Source organism: Eulemur rufifrons, chromosome 6, assembly GCF_041146395.1.
Source record: "Eulemur rufifrons isolate Redbay chromosome 6, OSU_ERuf_1, whole genome shotgun sequence".
NCBI classification, from domain to species: Eukaryota; Metazoa; Chordata; class Mammalia; order Primates; family Lemuridae; genus Eulemur; species Eulemur rufifrons.
This window is the reverse complement of record NC_090988.1, coordinates 42,764,128-42,779,722: the sequence shown is the minus strand read 5'-3', so window position 1 is coordinate 42,779,722 and position 15,595 is coordinate 42,764,128. Positions and strand designations below refer to the sequence as shown.

Below are 15,595 nucleotides of genomic sequence, written 5' to 3'. Positions count from 1 at the left end.
GCTTCCTTGTCCATAAAATGGGGATAATAATAATCCTCACCTCTTACAGGGTTGTCAGGGGAATTTGATGAGTTAATCTACGTAAAGCACTTGGCATAAAACTGTGTGAGGTGGATACAGCAATGCGCTGCCCAGATCCTCCTTCAGGAAGGAAAGAGGTATTTCCCCAGCCATACCCTCAGCTACCAGCCCACTTGGGGAATTTCCATGACTGAAGAGAGCCGCTTTGGTCAAAGCCACGCCCCCTTCTAGGGGCAGCCCGCAATCACTGACCCATCAGTGTAGGGGTCTAAGGCCTGCTCCCTTGCCCCGCGTTGGGATGAGTCTGAAGGTCTGTGCCAGCTCCAGGGCCTGCTCACGGGCTCAGCCAAGTCTTCCTCGAGACCCCACTGCAGCCTAGCCTCTCCCTCTGCCTCCATCTGCTCCCTTTGCTCCCACGGGTGTTAACCCAAGAGCACTCCCTAATATGCTAATTTCCTTCCCAGAGACTGTTTCCTGGGAAATCTAGCCTGTAACAGTGAGCACAGAGTCTAACCTGGGTCTGACACCAGGTGGGCCTGTGCATGATAGGTAGGCACCTGGCACTGGCAATCTGCTCCAAGTTTCAACACCTAAGTGGCTGGTGCCCAGGGGCAGAGGATGATCCCTTGGCCCCACCACCCAGCCACCTCTCAGCACCCCCTCCCCTGAAGCTGTTGGGACTGGGGTGAGGGAGAGATTTAGGACCTTGGGAAAACCGTTGGGGAGGAGGGCTATTCTCAGCTGAGCCTTCCTCTCAGCTCCAGTCAATGGCCACTGTGGGAAAGAGTCAGAAAGGCAGTTCTCACTCCTCTTTGTGATTTACGCTGGACAGCTCAGGGCAGCCTGACCTAACCGCCCCGCCCCCGCCTTCCTGCTCGAGAAGGGCCCACAAAACTTCGTGGCCTCCCTACCCTTGGGCTTTGGCCCCATTTCCCTCTCAAGCCAACTGTTCTGACATCTCAGTTTATAGCTCTTTCTGGCTTGGGAACCGGGAACCATAGAAAGTCATTTTTTACCTTCTGAGCTGATGCAGGAGCTGAACCACCCCTCCTCTCCAGCCAAGCAGCCTGAAACATCAGGGGCCCAAGACACCTGTGCCTTGAAAAACTCTGCCTCCCTACTCTGCAGCTGGGGAGAGGCGACCCAGCAGCAGGGCTCTGGGTTGGGCACCAACTCTTATTTGTAGGTAACCCCAGGCAAGGCACTTAACCTCAACTTGCTCATCTGAGAAAAGATGCTCCTATCCATTCTTCAAGACCCAACTCATGGGTGTCTTAGAAGGTCCTTGCTCTACTCTGAGCACAGTGACTGTGAGAATCAAATGAAACAGTGAAGGTAAAGTCCAGAGTCAGCTCCAAAGTGCCAGGGTGGGGGTGATGAGCAGAGATTCTCCACCTAGGTAGGGAGATTTTCCTCCTTTCTTTTTAGGGCAACTGGAGAAAACACATTAGGAAACAAGAAAGACTGGGGCTTGGAACATTCTGAACCTTTGAAAAGGCACCCTGTGGGTGGGAGGAGGAGAACTTCCAGAAAAAGGCCAGTGAGTGTGGCAGGTAGGGGCTGGATAAGCCGGGGCAGTCCAGTCAGCCCTATGGACTTGCTCCCCTGCCAACGTTCAGAGCTCCTGGGTTTTCCAGAGAAGCCAGAAATACAAATGTTTAGACATGGATATATATTTTTAATGAAGTTTTCTGATTTTAAAATGTTTCCTCCAAACTCAAAATTTTCAAAAATCATCAAGGGCCAAATCAATTATTTCTAGGGGCCAAAGCATCTGACTACCCATTTGTGGCCTGTGATTCCCAGGTAGGGGAGCCCCCTCCATGGCTGCCCTTAGGCCCTGGACCACCGTGTGTGCTATAGCCGTCTCCTCTATCTCCATGACGACAATATCCATTCCATTGTACAGACTTTATCACAGTTTATATCTCACAATAAGAAAGCAAAGCTCAGAGAGGTTATCTGCACACACAGCAGGTAAGTGGAATTCAAGACCAGAACCTTGGTCTGGCTGATTGCAAAGTTGGGGCTGATTCCTCTACATAGTCACTGGGACTGACCTCCAGGTTTCTCCAAAGTGAGACAGAAATAAAGGGTGGAGGTGGCCCCAGGCATTCGCCTGTTCACTCTTGGATGCCACAGGGCAGATGGGCAGCCAGTCACCTGTCTGCTCCTCGTCCCCTGGGCTCCTCTCTTTGGCAGCACAGACCCAGTGTACTGCCATTTTTTTTCTGGGTCGGTTTCTCTAACTAGAGTGTAAACTTGAGCTTGGGCCCATATACCTTCTTTATCCCTGAACCCCCAGGGAACTGTTACAGAGTAGATGATTACTAAATGGTGGTTGAATGCAACAGAATTAGATGCCACTGGCCCACATCTGCTCATGTAACTTACCCTCTCCTTAGACGCTTTGGATGTCTCTGTTTATTTGAGGCCTGCTTGAGTTCCACCTCTTCCTGGTGACCCCAAACCCCTGTTCCCTTCCTCTAAAACCACAACAGTTGCTGTCTCCATCACTCTGGTAATTAGAACTCAGTACTTAGAAGGTTCTCAAAATATATTTATCCAAGTCAATGGATATTTAGCTCCTAAAGTTCTATTTTGAATTCATATCTTCGTTGCCCCATCATGATACGAAGCAATTTGGGGGCAGGGTCCCCGTTTTTCTCCTTTTGCATTCCTCACAGCAGGGATGTTGTATTAAGTTGTGCCCTGGCAAGAGAAGCAATTGAAACCCGAAATCCAGCCCATGAGCCCCTCCCCAAGCTCCTGTGCCAGCTAGGTTCCTTTTTTGCACTGATTACAGGGGATACCTTTTCAATATTCTTTCTAATTCCTTGTCATTTGCACAAAGGCACCGTATGTATTAGTGGAGACCCCATCTCTCTGCTCCTGGCACAGTGTCAGAACATGGAAGAGGCTCAGTGTGTCAGTTGCCTGAGTTCATTGGACTCAGCAAACATCCGTTGAGTGCCTACTATGTGCAAGGTTTTTCCATGGTTGAAATGTCCAGGAATGTGGAAAAGATTAGTTTGCAGGACATCAGCAGCATGTCCACTCAGGCTAGCCTATAGTTAACGCCCTATCGAGTCAGCTGGTTTCCTTCATGTCCTTGAGATTTTGTTATAGGTTCATCCTAGATGTACCCTGGAAACTTGCTTCTCTGGGACTGGGGCCAAAACCTGCAGGGTCAAGGCCTACACATAGCTGGAGTCTAAGCAGATAAGCAGGAAGGAGAAGCACACAGCAAAATGACACCCAGACAGCAGTGTATGAAATGAGCCAGCACCGAAGTCCAAGGGCCTTGGCTGTGGCTCAGGCCTGGATCCTCAGAGCCAAGGTCCTCCCCACCCCCGGCCGCCCTGCACTGCTGGTTCTAAATACTAACATTCCCTGAAGAGGGCCAGAAGTGGGTGGTACACAAAGGAAGGGAAGTAGGATGAAGCTGTATTTGGTGCCTGGTGGAGAAGGCTGGGGGAACTCAGGGAAGGAGGGAGGGAGGCCCTGGAGAGAAAACAGTGGTGGAGTGCCACAGCCTCCCACTGAGACAGGGCCCTGTAAGCACTGGCCTTAAGAGTTTCTTGTACTGTGCTTGGTCAGCTCCAGTCCTGGCCCAGCTCATGGGCCAAAAAATGCCTTCACCAAGTAGCCAGAGATGTTTTGCATTTTTGCTTCACTCATTTTGTTTCCAGAAGTGACAATGCTCTTAGATGCCAGGGCCTCTCCAACTCTTCCACAGAAGCCCCTATAGCAGGGGGAGATCTGGGCATTTGGCGGCCAGAGGCTAATAAATTTCTTCCAAGTTGCATGCTTTATTAATATATTTTAAAAAATAATTAATACATTTAATTATTATATTATATATTAATTATATTATAATAATTAATATATTTAAAAGTTAACACAACTATTGCATTCCATATTATATCCTATGACACAAAAATGTTTTCTCCCTAAATTTTTTGCATGAAATTGATACTCCAGGCAGAAGTGCTAGGTTTATTCTGTCACTCTGCATCTACTCCCTACTCCCCCACTGCTGTGTACACTCGGGGTACACATGCCCAGGTGGGAAGATGTTATTCACCATAAGCCTTTTCTCCTGGTGCAGAGTGTCCTCCTCCTGCAGCCTAGTCTCTCCGATGCCTAACTGCCCAAACTCTACCGCTCGGTTCAAGGCCCAGCTCCAGTGTCGCTTTTCCCATGAGGTCATCCCAGATTCCCCTCGGCCTAGAAGTCATCTCTGCCTCTCCGAACACTCTCAGCTCTTTCTCTCATTAATTTCCACCTTGTTAGTCTTTTGTGTCTCTGTCTTATTTTCCTCATGACATGTCAGCTCCTTAAGAAGAGAATCTATGCCGGATTTCTCCCTGTATCTACCATGGAAACTAGCACTGTTTATTTAGGAGGTACTTGGTACAGGCTGAATGTATCTTCATACATCTTCATATAATGACAGTAATACAGGACAATTTCACTGGTTGATGCAACCCTCTGCTCTGGGGTGCATTTGTACTTGGTTACAATAGGTCTATGGCTTGGGGCTGGAAACGGGGTCAGGGACAGTATGTTGCCTTCAGTGTCATAATGGCTCATTTTGTAGTAGGAAATGACTCATGCAGGCTGAAAGGATTCACCCGACAATGGAGCAACAGCAATGAGAATAGGATCATACCTTAATGTTGTCTTCTGGCCAAGAATTCAGCATTGTTGCTAAGTGGCCCTTGTCATGGATGGTGATGAAGAGCCCCCTAGGAGAAAGAAAACACGTACACACAGAGAAACCAGGCAGTCAGACTAGGAACAGAGCAAAGACCACAAGTACTATGTACTGCATCACTTATTTTGCCCATAGACCTAGGCAAGAGAGATCCCTGTCCAGAGCCCTACGAGTTTAGAGGGTCCTGCTCTGGCCTTCTCCAATTGTTCCTCTCCACAGAACAAAGAGTCCATGGGGCCGAGGGGTGTGCCCCCTGGAGCCTGTGCTCGTCAGAGTTTGCCTTCCTTCCTTTCTCTAGACCAGGTCCCCAGGATCCCACAATTCTCTGACTGGCCCCAAAGCTGCTTCCAGGGACTGTGTGGGACTCTTCTCCAGGTCCCTCTTCCCAAGCACAGACCACACTGCAGTGGCTGGACATTTAAGCCTGGGGCTGTGACTGGAACTTGGACATGTGGGTTGGGATGTCCAGATACATGTCCATGAGGTCCTTACAGTAGTGGGTGGAAGGGGGATGGAAAGAGGGGTGAGTGCCAATCATGAGAAACCCCTTAAATACATATATACACACATACGTATATGCACATATATGTATGTATATGTGTGTTGTCTGTCTATGTTTTTAAGGCAATGGAGGTTGGCCCAAAGCTGGCAGAAACTGGAGGGAATCTACCTTTGAAAGCAGAAATTAAATCTTTTGAGATTTGCAAGTTTGCAGCACCTTTTTGCCTGATAGTAGTCTAATCTGCAAGCAACTTAGGGCAGCAGAAAGCCAAAATCTTACTAGCTTGAAGTAACAGAGAATAGAATTGGGGTTGGAAGAGCCAGGAAGTAGAGAGGTGTGTGTGTGTGTGTGTGTGTGTGTGTGTGTGTGTGGAAATTCTAGAAGGGAAGGAGCCGCAGACGGATTGAACTCCCAAATCTGTGTATGAAATCTGCCCAAATCATTGGGTGAACATTAAACTAAGAACACATGGGGGACTGGCAAAAATACCCTACAGCTGGAAGCTCAGATTTCAGTTGCTGATGATTAGGAGACACAGAGTTTGGAATCTGAGTCCAGCAAAATTAACTCTCTCCTAGGAAAAATATTACTCATCTGAGAAATAAAACAGAATCCAGAGTCCATAGAATCCAGAGTACGTAGAAGTCCATTATAATATTCTTCCTCCTTTATATATGTTAGAAATTTTCCATAATAAAAAATTAAAACAATAATAAAAATACCACTGAACTCCAAATTGTTCTTGACCCCCACATTGTTTGCCAGGGCTGTGCCTTCTTTCTCCTTCTTTCCATTGTCAAGCTTCTTAAAAGCACTACCTATACTAGCTGCCTCCATTTTTTCATCTCCTTCTCATTCTTCAACCCACTGCAATATGTCTTTTCTCAATAACATACTACCAAAACTGTTCTTGCTAAGGCTACCAATGACCTTCACATCCCTAAATGCAATGGCCACTTACTTATCAGCCCCCATTTCCTTTGGCTTCTCAGTAGCATCTGGTACTTTTAATTCCCCGACCCCAACCTTTATCTTCTGAGACTCCACTTTCTTTGAGTTTTCCTCCTATGTCTCTAGCTGTTGCTTCTCAGTTTTTTCTGCTGGGTAACTAACCATTATGCATTAAAGCGCCTCAAAAATTTGTACTATCCCACTTTTCTTCTTCTTATTATTCTTTTTCTATGTGATCTCATCAATTTCCAAGGACTTTGGCCAATGACTCCCAAATACCTGTAAACCAGAGTTTCTGACCTGTTGACATTTTGGGTTGGGTAATTCTTTGCTGTGAGGGGTGGGGTTGTCTTGTGCATTGTAGGGTGTTTGGCAGCATCCCACTAGGTGCCACTAGCACCCCACACCTCATTGTGACAACCAAAAATATCTCCAGAAATTGGCAAATGTCCCCTGGGGGAACGAAATCACCCATGACTTTAGAGCCATTGCTCTAGACCTTTCTATGTAACTGCCTACCTGACATCTCCCTTTGCATGTTTCAAAGGCACTTCAAACTTAACATGTCCCAAAACAAAGTTATGATCTAACCTTCCACCATTATGACTCAAAGACAAGACAAAACAAAGACTCAAGACAAAATTGCTTCTTTTTCCTGCTCTCTTTCCCAGAGAGGATTACCCCCACATATCCACTTTAACAATCCCAACCCCCTGAAATCATCCTTGACACTTTTCTGTCTCCTTTTATACAACCCATTGCCAAGTCCTTCAATTCTACTTTCTAAACAGCTTCTGATTCATACACTTCTTTCATCAATAGCACTACACTATTGGTCCAGGCTTCCAATATCTATTGCCTAAAGTGCCACAATAACTTTGTAACATCCCTGCTTGTCCAATCCCCAATCTATTTTCTATATAGTAGCAAGAGTGATGCTCTTGAAATCAGAGTCTTACTGTTTTACCCCTTGTGCTAAAAACCCTTCAGTGTCTTCCCATGGCTCTTAGAATAAAGACTGAAGTTGTTGCAAATAGATGGAAAAATATACCATGCTCGTGGATCGGAAGAATCAACATTGTTAAAATGTCTATACTACCCAAAGTGATCTACAGATTCAATGTAATCCCTATTAAATTACCAACATCATTCTTTATAGACATAGAGAAAATAATTATACACTTTGTATGGAATCAAAGAAGACCCCGTATAGCAAAAGCAATTTTAAGCAACAAAAACAAAATGGGAGGTATTAATTTGCCAGACCTCAAACAATACTACAAGGCCGTGGTTCTTAAAACAGCCTGGTACTGGCACAAGTGCAGGGACACAGACCAGTGGAACACAACAGAAAATCCAAATATAGAACCATCCTCATATAGTCACCTAATTTTTGACAAAGCGGGAAAGAATATACTCTGGGGACAAGAATCCCTATTCAATAAATGGTGCTGGGAGAATTGGTTAGCCACTTGTAGAAGACTGAAACAGGACCCACAGCTTTCACCTCTCACAAAAATCAAATCACGGTGGATAACAGACTTAAACCTTAGGCGTGATACAATCAGAATTCTAGAAGAAAATGTAGGAAAGACTCTTACAGACATTGGCCTAGGCAAAGAATTTATGAAGAAGACCCCCAAGGCAATCACAGCAGCAACAAAAATAAATGAATGGGACATGATTAAATTAAAAAGCTTCTGCACAGCCAAAGAAACAGTCCAGAGAATAAACAGACCACCTACAGAATGGGAAAAAATTTTTGCATACTACACATCAGATAAAGGACTGATAACAAGAATCTATTTAGAACTCAGGAAAATCAGCAAGAAAAAATCAAGCAACCCTATCAAAAAGTGGGCAAATGACATGAATAGAAACTTCTCGAAAGAAGATATAAGAATGGCTAACAAACATATGAAAAAATGCTCAACATCCCTAATCATCAGAGAAATGCAAATCAAAACCACAATGAGATATCACTTAACTCCAATGAGAATGGCCTTTATCAACAAAACCCAAAACAACACATGTTGGCGTGGGTGTGGAGAGACAGGAACACTAATACACTGCTGGTGGGACTGCAAACTAGTGCAACCCCTGTGGAAAGCATTATGGAGGTATCTTAAACAGATTCAAGTAGACCTGCCATTTGACCCAGCAATCCCATTACTGGGCATATACCCAAAGGAAAAAAGGTCATTCTGTAACAAAGACACATGTACCCGAATGTTTATAGCAGCACAATTCACAATAGCAAAGATGTGGAAACAACCCAAATGCCCATCAATACATGATTGGATTAGTAAACTGTGGTATATGTATACCATGGAATATTACTCAGCTATAAGGAATGATGAAGATACGACATCTCTATGGTTCTCCTGGAGAGAGTTGGAACCCATTATATTAAGTGAAGTATCCCAAGAATGGAAAAACAAGCATCACATGTACTCACCAGAAAATTGGTTTCCCTGATCATCACCTAAATACACATCTGGGAACGACACCAATTGGATATCAGACTGAGGAGGGGGGCGGGGGAGGGGATGGGGGTATGCCTACACAATGAGTGCATTGCGCACTGTTTGGGGAGTGGTAACACTTGAAGGTGCTGACTCGGGAAGGGGGGTGGGGAGGGGAGGGATATATACCTCATGATGGGTGCAATGCACATGACCTGGGGAACAGACACGCCTGGAGCTCTGATTTGGGGGGAAAGGCGGTACAGGAGCAACATATGTAACCTGCAATTCTGTATCCCCCATAACAAGAAAAAAAAAAAGACTGAAGTTGTTAACATGGCCTACAGGGCGCCGTGCAGTCCGGCCCTTGTCGATTTCTTTACTTTACCGTGTGCTCCTCTCCTCCCACTGTCCAGTCTCGGCCGCACAGGCCCCTTTCCACTCCTCCATGTGCCACGCTCTTCCTCATGTTTTTCCTACCCCAGGGCACAAGCTGTTCCTTCTGCCTGATGCACCTCCTCCTCCTCCTCACTCTTTAGTTAGTTAATTCTACTCATTCTTTGATAATTTTGAAACCAAGAGCTAGCCTGATCAAGCCCACCACATTTAACCTGCTTTGCTTGCTTCTAATTGCTTACTTCTAGTTGACCTTAAAACCCACATAGCTAAAATTCACATAGCCAAACCATACATAACTAAACTCCCACTGGCTTCCTTACAGATAACATCTCTGACTGTGGGTCACCATAGTAACATTGCTTAAAGTTGTTTTTCAGGAACTTGGGGACAGCTCATATCCAGTTCAATCTGGTTAAGACCACCCACCCTCCAACTGGGCATGCATAGGTGCCTGAAGAGCGACCTTTTGACGTCAGAGAGCCAAAAACTCCACCCTCAGATCATTGTAATGGCACCATTTTCTGAACACGTGTCCTATCAAGAGCCAGATAGCTCGAGTAGATTATGCTTGCACAGAACCCCAATTACCTCACCTTTCCTACCCGCCAATCACCTTTCCCTACGTTTTAGACCACCTTGCTTCCTCTCCCATAAGTACTCCCAAGCCCTATTTTCAGGCAGGTGGATTTGAGATCTGTTCTCCTGCCTCCTCGCTTGGCTGCCTCATGAATAAATCCTTTCTTTTTTGCAAAAGCCACTGTCACAGTGATTGCCTTACTGTGCGCAGGCAGAACAAACCTGGTCAGTACCACTTTCAAGTTAAGGTAGAGGCGCCCTGTTATATGCTCTCAAAGTAGCCCATGCCTGTGTACACAAATAGCACAGTTATTTATGTGGCTATTGGGTCAATATCCACCTGCTCATTAGACTGTAAGCTTCATGAGGGCAAGGTCTGCATCTACTTTTATTGTTGCTGTTCAACATTGTATCTCCCAGACTTAGTCCATAATAGATGCTTAATATATAATTTTTGAATAAATGGAAAATGAATAAATGAATGATGATAATGAGGGATGAGGATGAAAAGTGTTGACTAAAGCTGAATGAGAGTTGGAGCAAAGGGGACTTCTGTGTGTGCTATATTGTATCAGGTTCAAGGGGATCATGTGGGCTGTGCTGTGCCCTGCGGCTCAGGGTGGGAAAATGAGCACATGGAAGAAGGTGGACGGGCCAGGGCAGAAGAAAACACCAGAGCTTAAGACTTGGGCATTGCAGGGCTTTATTCATCTCATTGAAGGAGGGTAGGGTAGGCATTGGAATTAACTTACTCATAGAGTTTGAGAGCAAGTTTCAGGTGAAGGGTACCAGAATATGGTGCTCCAAAATATGTCTCTTTGGCCTACGGACTATATTGAGAATCGGCAGCTGCAGGAAAAGCTCTAAAACAGAGAACAACTTTTCCTTTTGTAAAGGAAATTTACATTTTTAAAGGAAATTTTCATTTGTTGCGATGTCTCCTTCTCCCTTACCAAGAAGAGGAGGATTCTTAACTCTTATCAATGGAGAAGGCAAACAAAGGGGTAAAATCCATGTACTATTTTAGACCTTAGCAAAGCTCTGATGTGGTTAATTAAACGCAGGAAAAGTGTGATTACTGAAATTATCTCGTACATTAAAACAGGCCCTCTTTGTTGAAGATAAAGAGAGGAAAGAGAAACACTTAAAATCAACACTTTTACATTCAAACTTGAGGTCCTATAATTTCAAAGGATCCCTTTCCTCTTTTTTTTTACATGTATAATTTCCTACTCTGCAGAGATCACACTGCAAAAATAACACCTTTTGAAATGCATTAAGAGCTTTTAAGCACTTCTCAAAGTGCTTTCCATCTAATACCTAAATTTTAGTCATGAATGATCTCAAAAGCATTGCCATGGATAGAGATTTTGAGATGTCGAGTCCAAAGACCTCATTTTATAAATGAGGACATTGAAGTCCAGAGAGGTGAAGTGACTTGTCCAAATTCACACAGCTCCTAAGCAACCAGACCTACTCGAACCAGGATCCTGGTGCTCTTTTTGCTAACTCAGGCTGCCTGTTCTGTCAGGGATCTAGTTCCTGACAAACAGCTAGAGGTGTGGAGTGAAGTTAACCAAACAGAAATGCACATTGGGGGCACTAATGAAAGATTTTTCTTCGATGTATGTTGAGGAAGCAAAATGTGCAGAGTGAGAAATTATGATGATAAACAAATGGATTGCATGTCCCGGCAGAATCCTAGGGGCGAGGTCTCTTGCTCATCTGCCCATTTCCTGGCAGAACTGCATCTAGACAAGCTCAGAAAGCAGATACAATACTCCCAGGGATGCAAACCTCTTCTTCAATGACTTCAACAATTTATTTTTCAGGTTAAGCAACTTTTCACTCAGGGGACACTATTTTCTCCAGAAGTAACTGGTGGTGGGATTGGTTCTTATGTTTCCATGAGGTTCTGATTAACTGAGGAATGCAGACAGTCACCTCTCTGCATTCCTTCTTAGTGGCTTCAGGAAGAATATTTAGGTGCCTTGGGAGAGCTCCTATCTAGACCTGCTTAGTTTCATCCTGAGACCTCAGACCCTCAGGAGTCCCTGAGATTGGAATGGGGATTTTCAAGTGATTTCCAATAATACAAAGCACTGACAAGTCATGAGGCTTCAAGCAATTCAAGTGAAGTTTTAGAGAAACGTGAGAGGGAAGGTAGCATAGACCAGGGGTTAAATGTAGTGCTTTGCAACCACAGCGTCTGGGCTGCAAGCCTGGCTCTACCACTCACTAGCTGCAACAGCTATGAACGATTTGCTTTCCTCAAGCTTCAGTTCCCCACGTGCAAAATGGACGAAGTGACACCACCTGCTTCATAATAACGACTAAATAAGGCAATGCATATTTATTTAAAGAATGTGTTATAGTGTATGCTGGCACAAGCGAACATTCACCAAATGGTAGCTCTTCGTGTTGCTGATCGAGTGTGGTGGTTAAGAGCTCAGGCTCAGGAGTCAGATCACCTGTGTTCAATTGCTGGCAAAATGTTCAGTGAGGTACCTGTACCTGGCTCATAGTAAGTGTTTGATAAATGTGAATATCTAATTGTGAACTAGTATTTTAACTAGAATTATATTACTTCAACATGCATGTTTGTCAGGAGCCAGGATTGACAGTTATATGTGCCTTTTACTGGTGAAACAGGAAGGTAGTTATAAATAATACAGCAGGCAGAACATCTTCCATTACATGGGTCACTGAGTGGGGGAAAATAAAAGGTCTTTGGTGATGCGCAAGTGGGACGAAAGGTTTTCCATATTCCCTGCAAGAGTTAATATTCAATGAGAAAGAGCGAGAGCAGCCTGAAAGGAAAACAAGTCACAAAAGGGCAACATTCACTCATGTATTCAATCAGCATTTTTGAGTATCTCTGTTCCAGGGACACTTGCAGCCCCTTCATGTACATTATCACAATGCTCACGCAACACTGTCATTTGACAGAGGAGGTTAAGAGGTAGTGAAGGTGGAGGTGAGATTAGAACACAGGTCTCTTGGATCCCAAAAATGTGCCCCCTTTAGGTGTGAGATTTGGGGCAAGTCACTTCACCTCTCTGTGCCTTAGTCTTCTTATCAGTAAGATGGGGACAATGGCCTCTCCACTATGGAGTGATGAGACAAGGCAAGTTCACAAAATCTCTGCACACTACTGTAAAGCCCTGTAGACATATGACTCTTAATATTTGTCTAACCTTGTTCAATACGGTACGCCTGAGAGGGGGTGTTAAAGTGAGGCTCCCTGAGCACACGCTGCTCTGTGCGGATGATGGGGTAGTATTAATAATTCAGGTGCCATGGAGCTCTCCGTAGTCCACAGCTGGATCTCTTTCAATCTTCTCTCCCTGAGAAAGAGCCAAAACCCCTGGCAATGAATGAGGCCCTGTGAGGCACTGCCTTTGACAGCTGGTGTGTGTGGCCTATTTAAAGTGTGATGTTATTATTTTGCTCTGAGGCACAAAGGGAAGCAGGAAGGTGGGAAGCTCCAGGAAGCCTGGGGCCTGGCTCTGCAGAGGTGCAGAGACATTTCCAGCTTTTGAGTGAATTACAGGCTGCCCTGGGGATCCCCAGGCGCTAAACATCCTGCAGTGAGCTAATACAACCTGAGCACTCATCAAGGCTAATGACTCAGAGGAGTCGTGACTGCTCCTGGGGCTGCAAGGATGGGCATCTGGGAGAGAGGCACCCACGGGAATCTTGCTGTTAACAGCCACTAACTGGAATAGGACAAAAACAAAAATAACTTTAGCTACTGATTACTTCTCCCAAGTTTTTCCTGTTTACTTCAGGGAATCAATTTTGGACCTTCAGGGAAGGAGATATATATATATATATATATATATATATAGTGACCATGGCGAGCCACCAACCTATGGAATCTAGGGTTTCAATAAAGAGATGCCTTGGTTTACATAAAATACAGCATATGCTTGAGAAGTTGTAAGTAAATAAAATATCTATACCTGAAAGTATGTTGTACGTGTACTCGGGAGGCTGCTATTTCAAGGGAACCTGCCAGGAATTGCTCAGGAACACACTTCACTGTGCCCTCAGTTGTGACTTTCACATTTGGACTTTGCTACTTTAGTTTCTAGAAATAGAACACAGGCTCTCTTTTAGCTGCTGCTTGGTCATCAGGGCCCACCGACTGAAGCTGAGGAGTGGCCAGAGAAGTCGTATGGCTACCCCTGCATGGCCCTGTGGGGCAAGTGCACAGAGAGGGAAAGGAATGGCCATGCTTGACAAAAACGGTACTGAGAATTGAATCTGCTCTTTCAAAAATTTAATTCATTTGGCCCAAAAGGCATCTTTGTTATGGACTGTTCATCCTGCAAGAGGTTGAAACTCTTCTTTCTATCCACGTGTGGAAGCGATTAGTTTCTGTTCTTCAGATATATTCTGTTCTCTCTCTTGCAGGCCCAAGGCAGGGTGCACTTCTATGGTTTGCTGAAATGAAGCACAGCCTGGTGACATGCTTTTGCCAAGGCAATGTGAGCGGATACAACCTGACATTTCTGGGTAGAAATGCTTAAGGGCCAGTGTGTGATTCACCATCTTCTCTTTCTCTTTGCCATAACAACCTACGCAGTTCCAGAAAGGGCTACTTCCTTAGCCTGCATCCTGGAGTGAGGGTGACACAGAGCACAGCCCCCAGATGTGGGGACCGGACACACATGATGTAGAGGCACAGGAAAAACTTTGCTATAAGCATTGGAATTTTAGGATTCTTTTCTCCTCAGCATAACCTAGCCATGGTACACTTTGTTCAACAAAAATCTTTCAGAGGTGCCTTGCAATACGTAGAACACCACGTTGGAGCTCTGGTGAAAGCAGAGGTGAGCCCCTCATCCCTTTTTGAGGGACATCTCACTACTTTTCATCTCAGCAGCCATTGTTCCCTCAACAGACTTTTGGCAAAAGCAGCAAAGGGAAAAATTCCTTATTGGAAACAATGCTAAGGTGCTGGGAGTTAGTAATTGATATTTGGGAAATTATCTCTAATGCATATCTCCTCCCACTAGACTCATGTTCTAAGAGGGCAGGACAGCATTAGTCTTATCACTGCTGTAACCCCAGGGCCTAGTGTAGGGACAGGCACACAGCAGGTACCCCATGAGCAATACATGTGTTGGGTATGGTGAGTAGTTCAGAACACGGGTGCTGAAATGAGACCTACGTGGGCCTTTATTTTAGCAGTCATAAACTGCACATATGATAATACTTATTTCAAAGTGTTTCTGTGAAGATTAAATGAAATAATATATGTCAGGTACATGGCATAGTGTTTGGTATATGGTAAGTGCTCAAAAAACGGTAGCTGATATTGGTTATTTATGGTAGAGACTAACACATTCAAATATTTTATGGGTAAGAGAAAATTCCAAGTTATTCGAATTGTGTCTCCCAAAAAGATATGTTGAAATCCTAACTTTGGGTATCTATGATCTTATTTAGAAATAGGGTCTGTGCAGATGTAATCAAGTTAAGATGAGGTTATTAGGGTGGGCCCTAATCCAGTAGGACTAGTGTCCTTATAAGAAGAAGGGGAGACATAGACATACAGGGAGAAGACAGCCATGTGATCATGGAGGCAGAGATTTGAGTGACACATCTACAGGCAAAGAAATGCCAAAGATTGCCAGCAAATAACAGAAGCTAGAAGAGGCAGGGAAGGAGTGTCTCCTATAGGTTTTAGAGGGAACATGGCCCTGCTGGCAACTTGATTTCAGACTTTTAGCTTCTAGAACTGTAAGAAAATAAATTTCTGTGGTTTTAAGGCCCCCAGTTTGTGGTATTTTGCTACAGCAATTCTAGGAAGCTAATACACCAACTATCCAGTTTTTGTGTAGTAGCCATGAGTAGTAGTGATCCTAATTCCCTCCCTATACATTTCTTAAAACCAAAAGTCTGTTGAAATTTCACAAGGGCAAGTGTAGGTGAAGTTTCCTCCATCCAACA

General features: G+C 44.6%; 1 protein-coding gene across 7 annotated transcripts in view; it reads right to left on the bottom strand.

The window, feature by feature from the left end:
• ME3 (malic enzyme 3) overlaps positions 1 to 15,595 on the bottom strand; it is a 200,809-nt gene that overhangs the window by 65,975 nt on the left and 119,239 nt on the right. For all 7 annotated transcript variants that reach the window (XR_011233692.1, XR_011233693.1, XM_069470955.1 and 4 more), the window contains exon 5: positions 4,697 to 4,772. Coding sequence is in view for 5 of the 7 variants with exons in the window: in XM_069470955.1 (XP_069327056.1) it covers positions 4,697 to 4,772 (76 nt within the window). In the remaining 2 variants the exon portion in view is untranslated. The remainder of the gene's footprint in view (positions 1 to 4,696; positions 4,773 to 15,595) is intronic.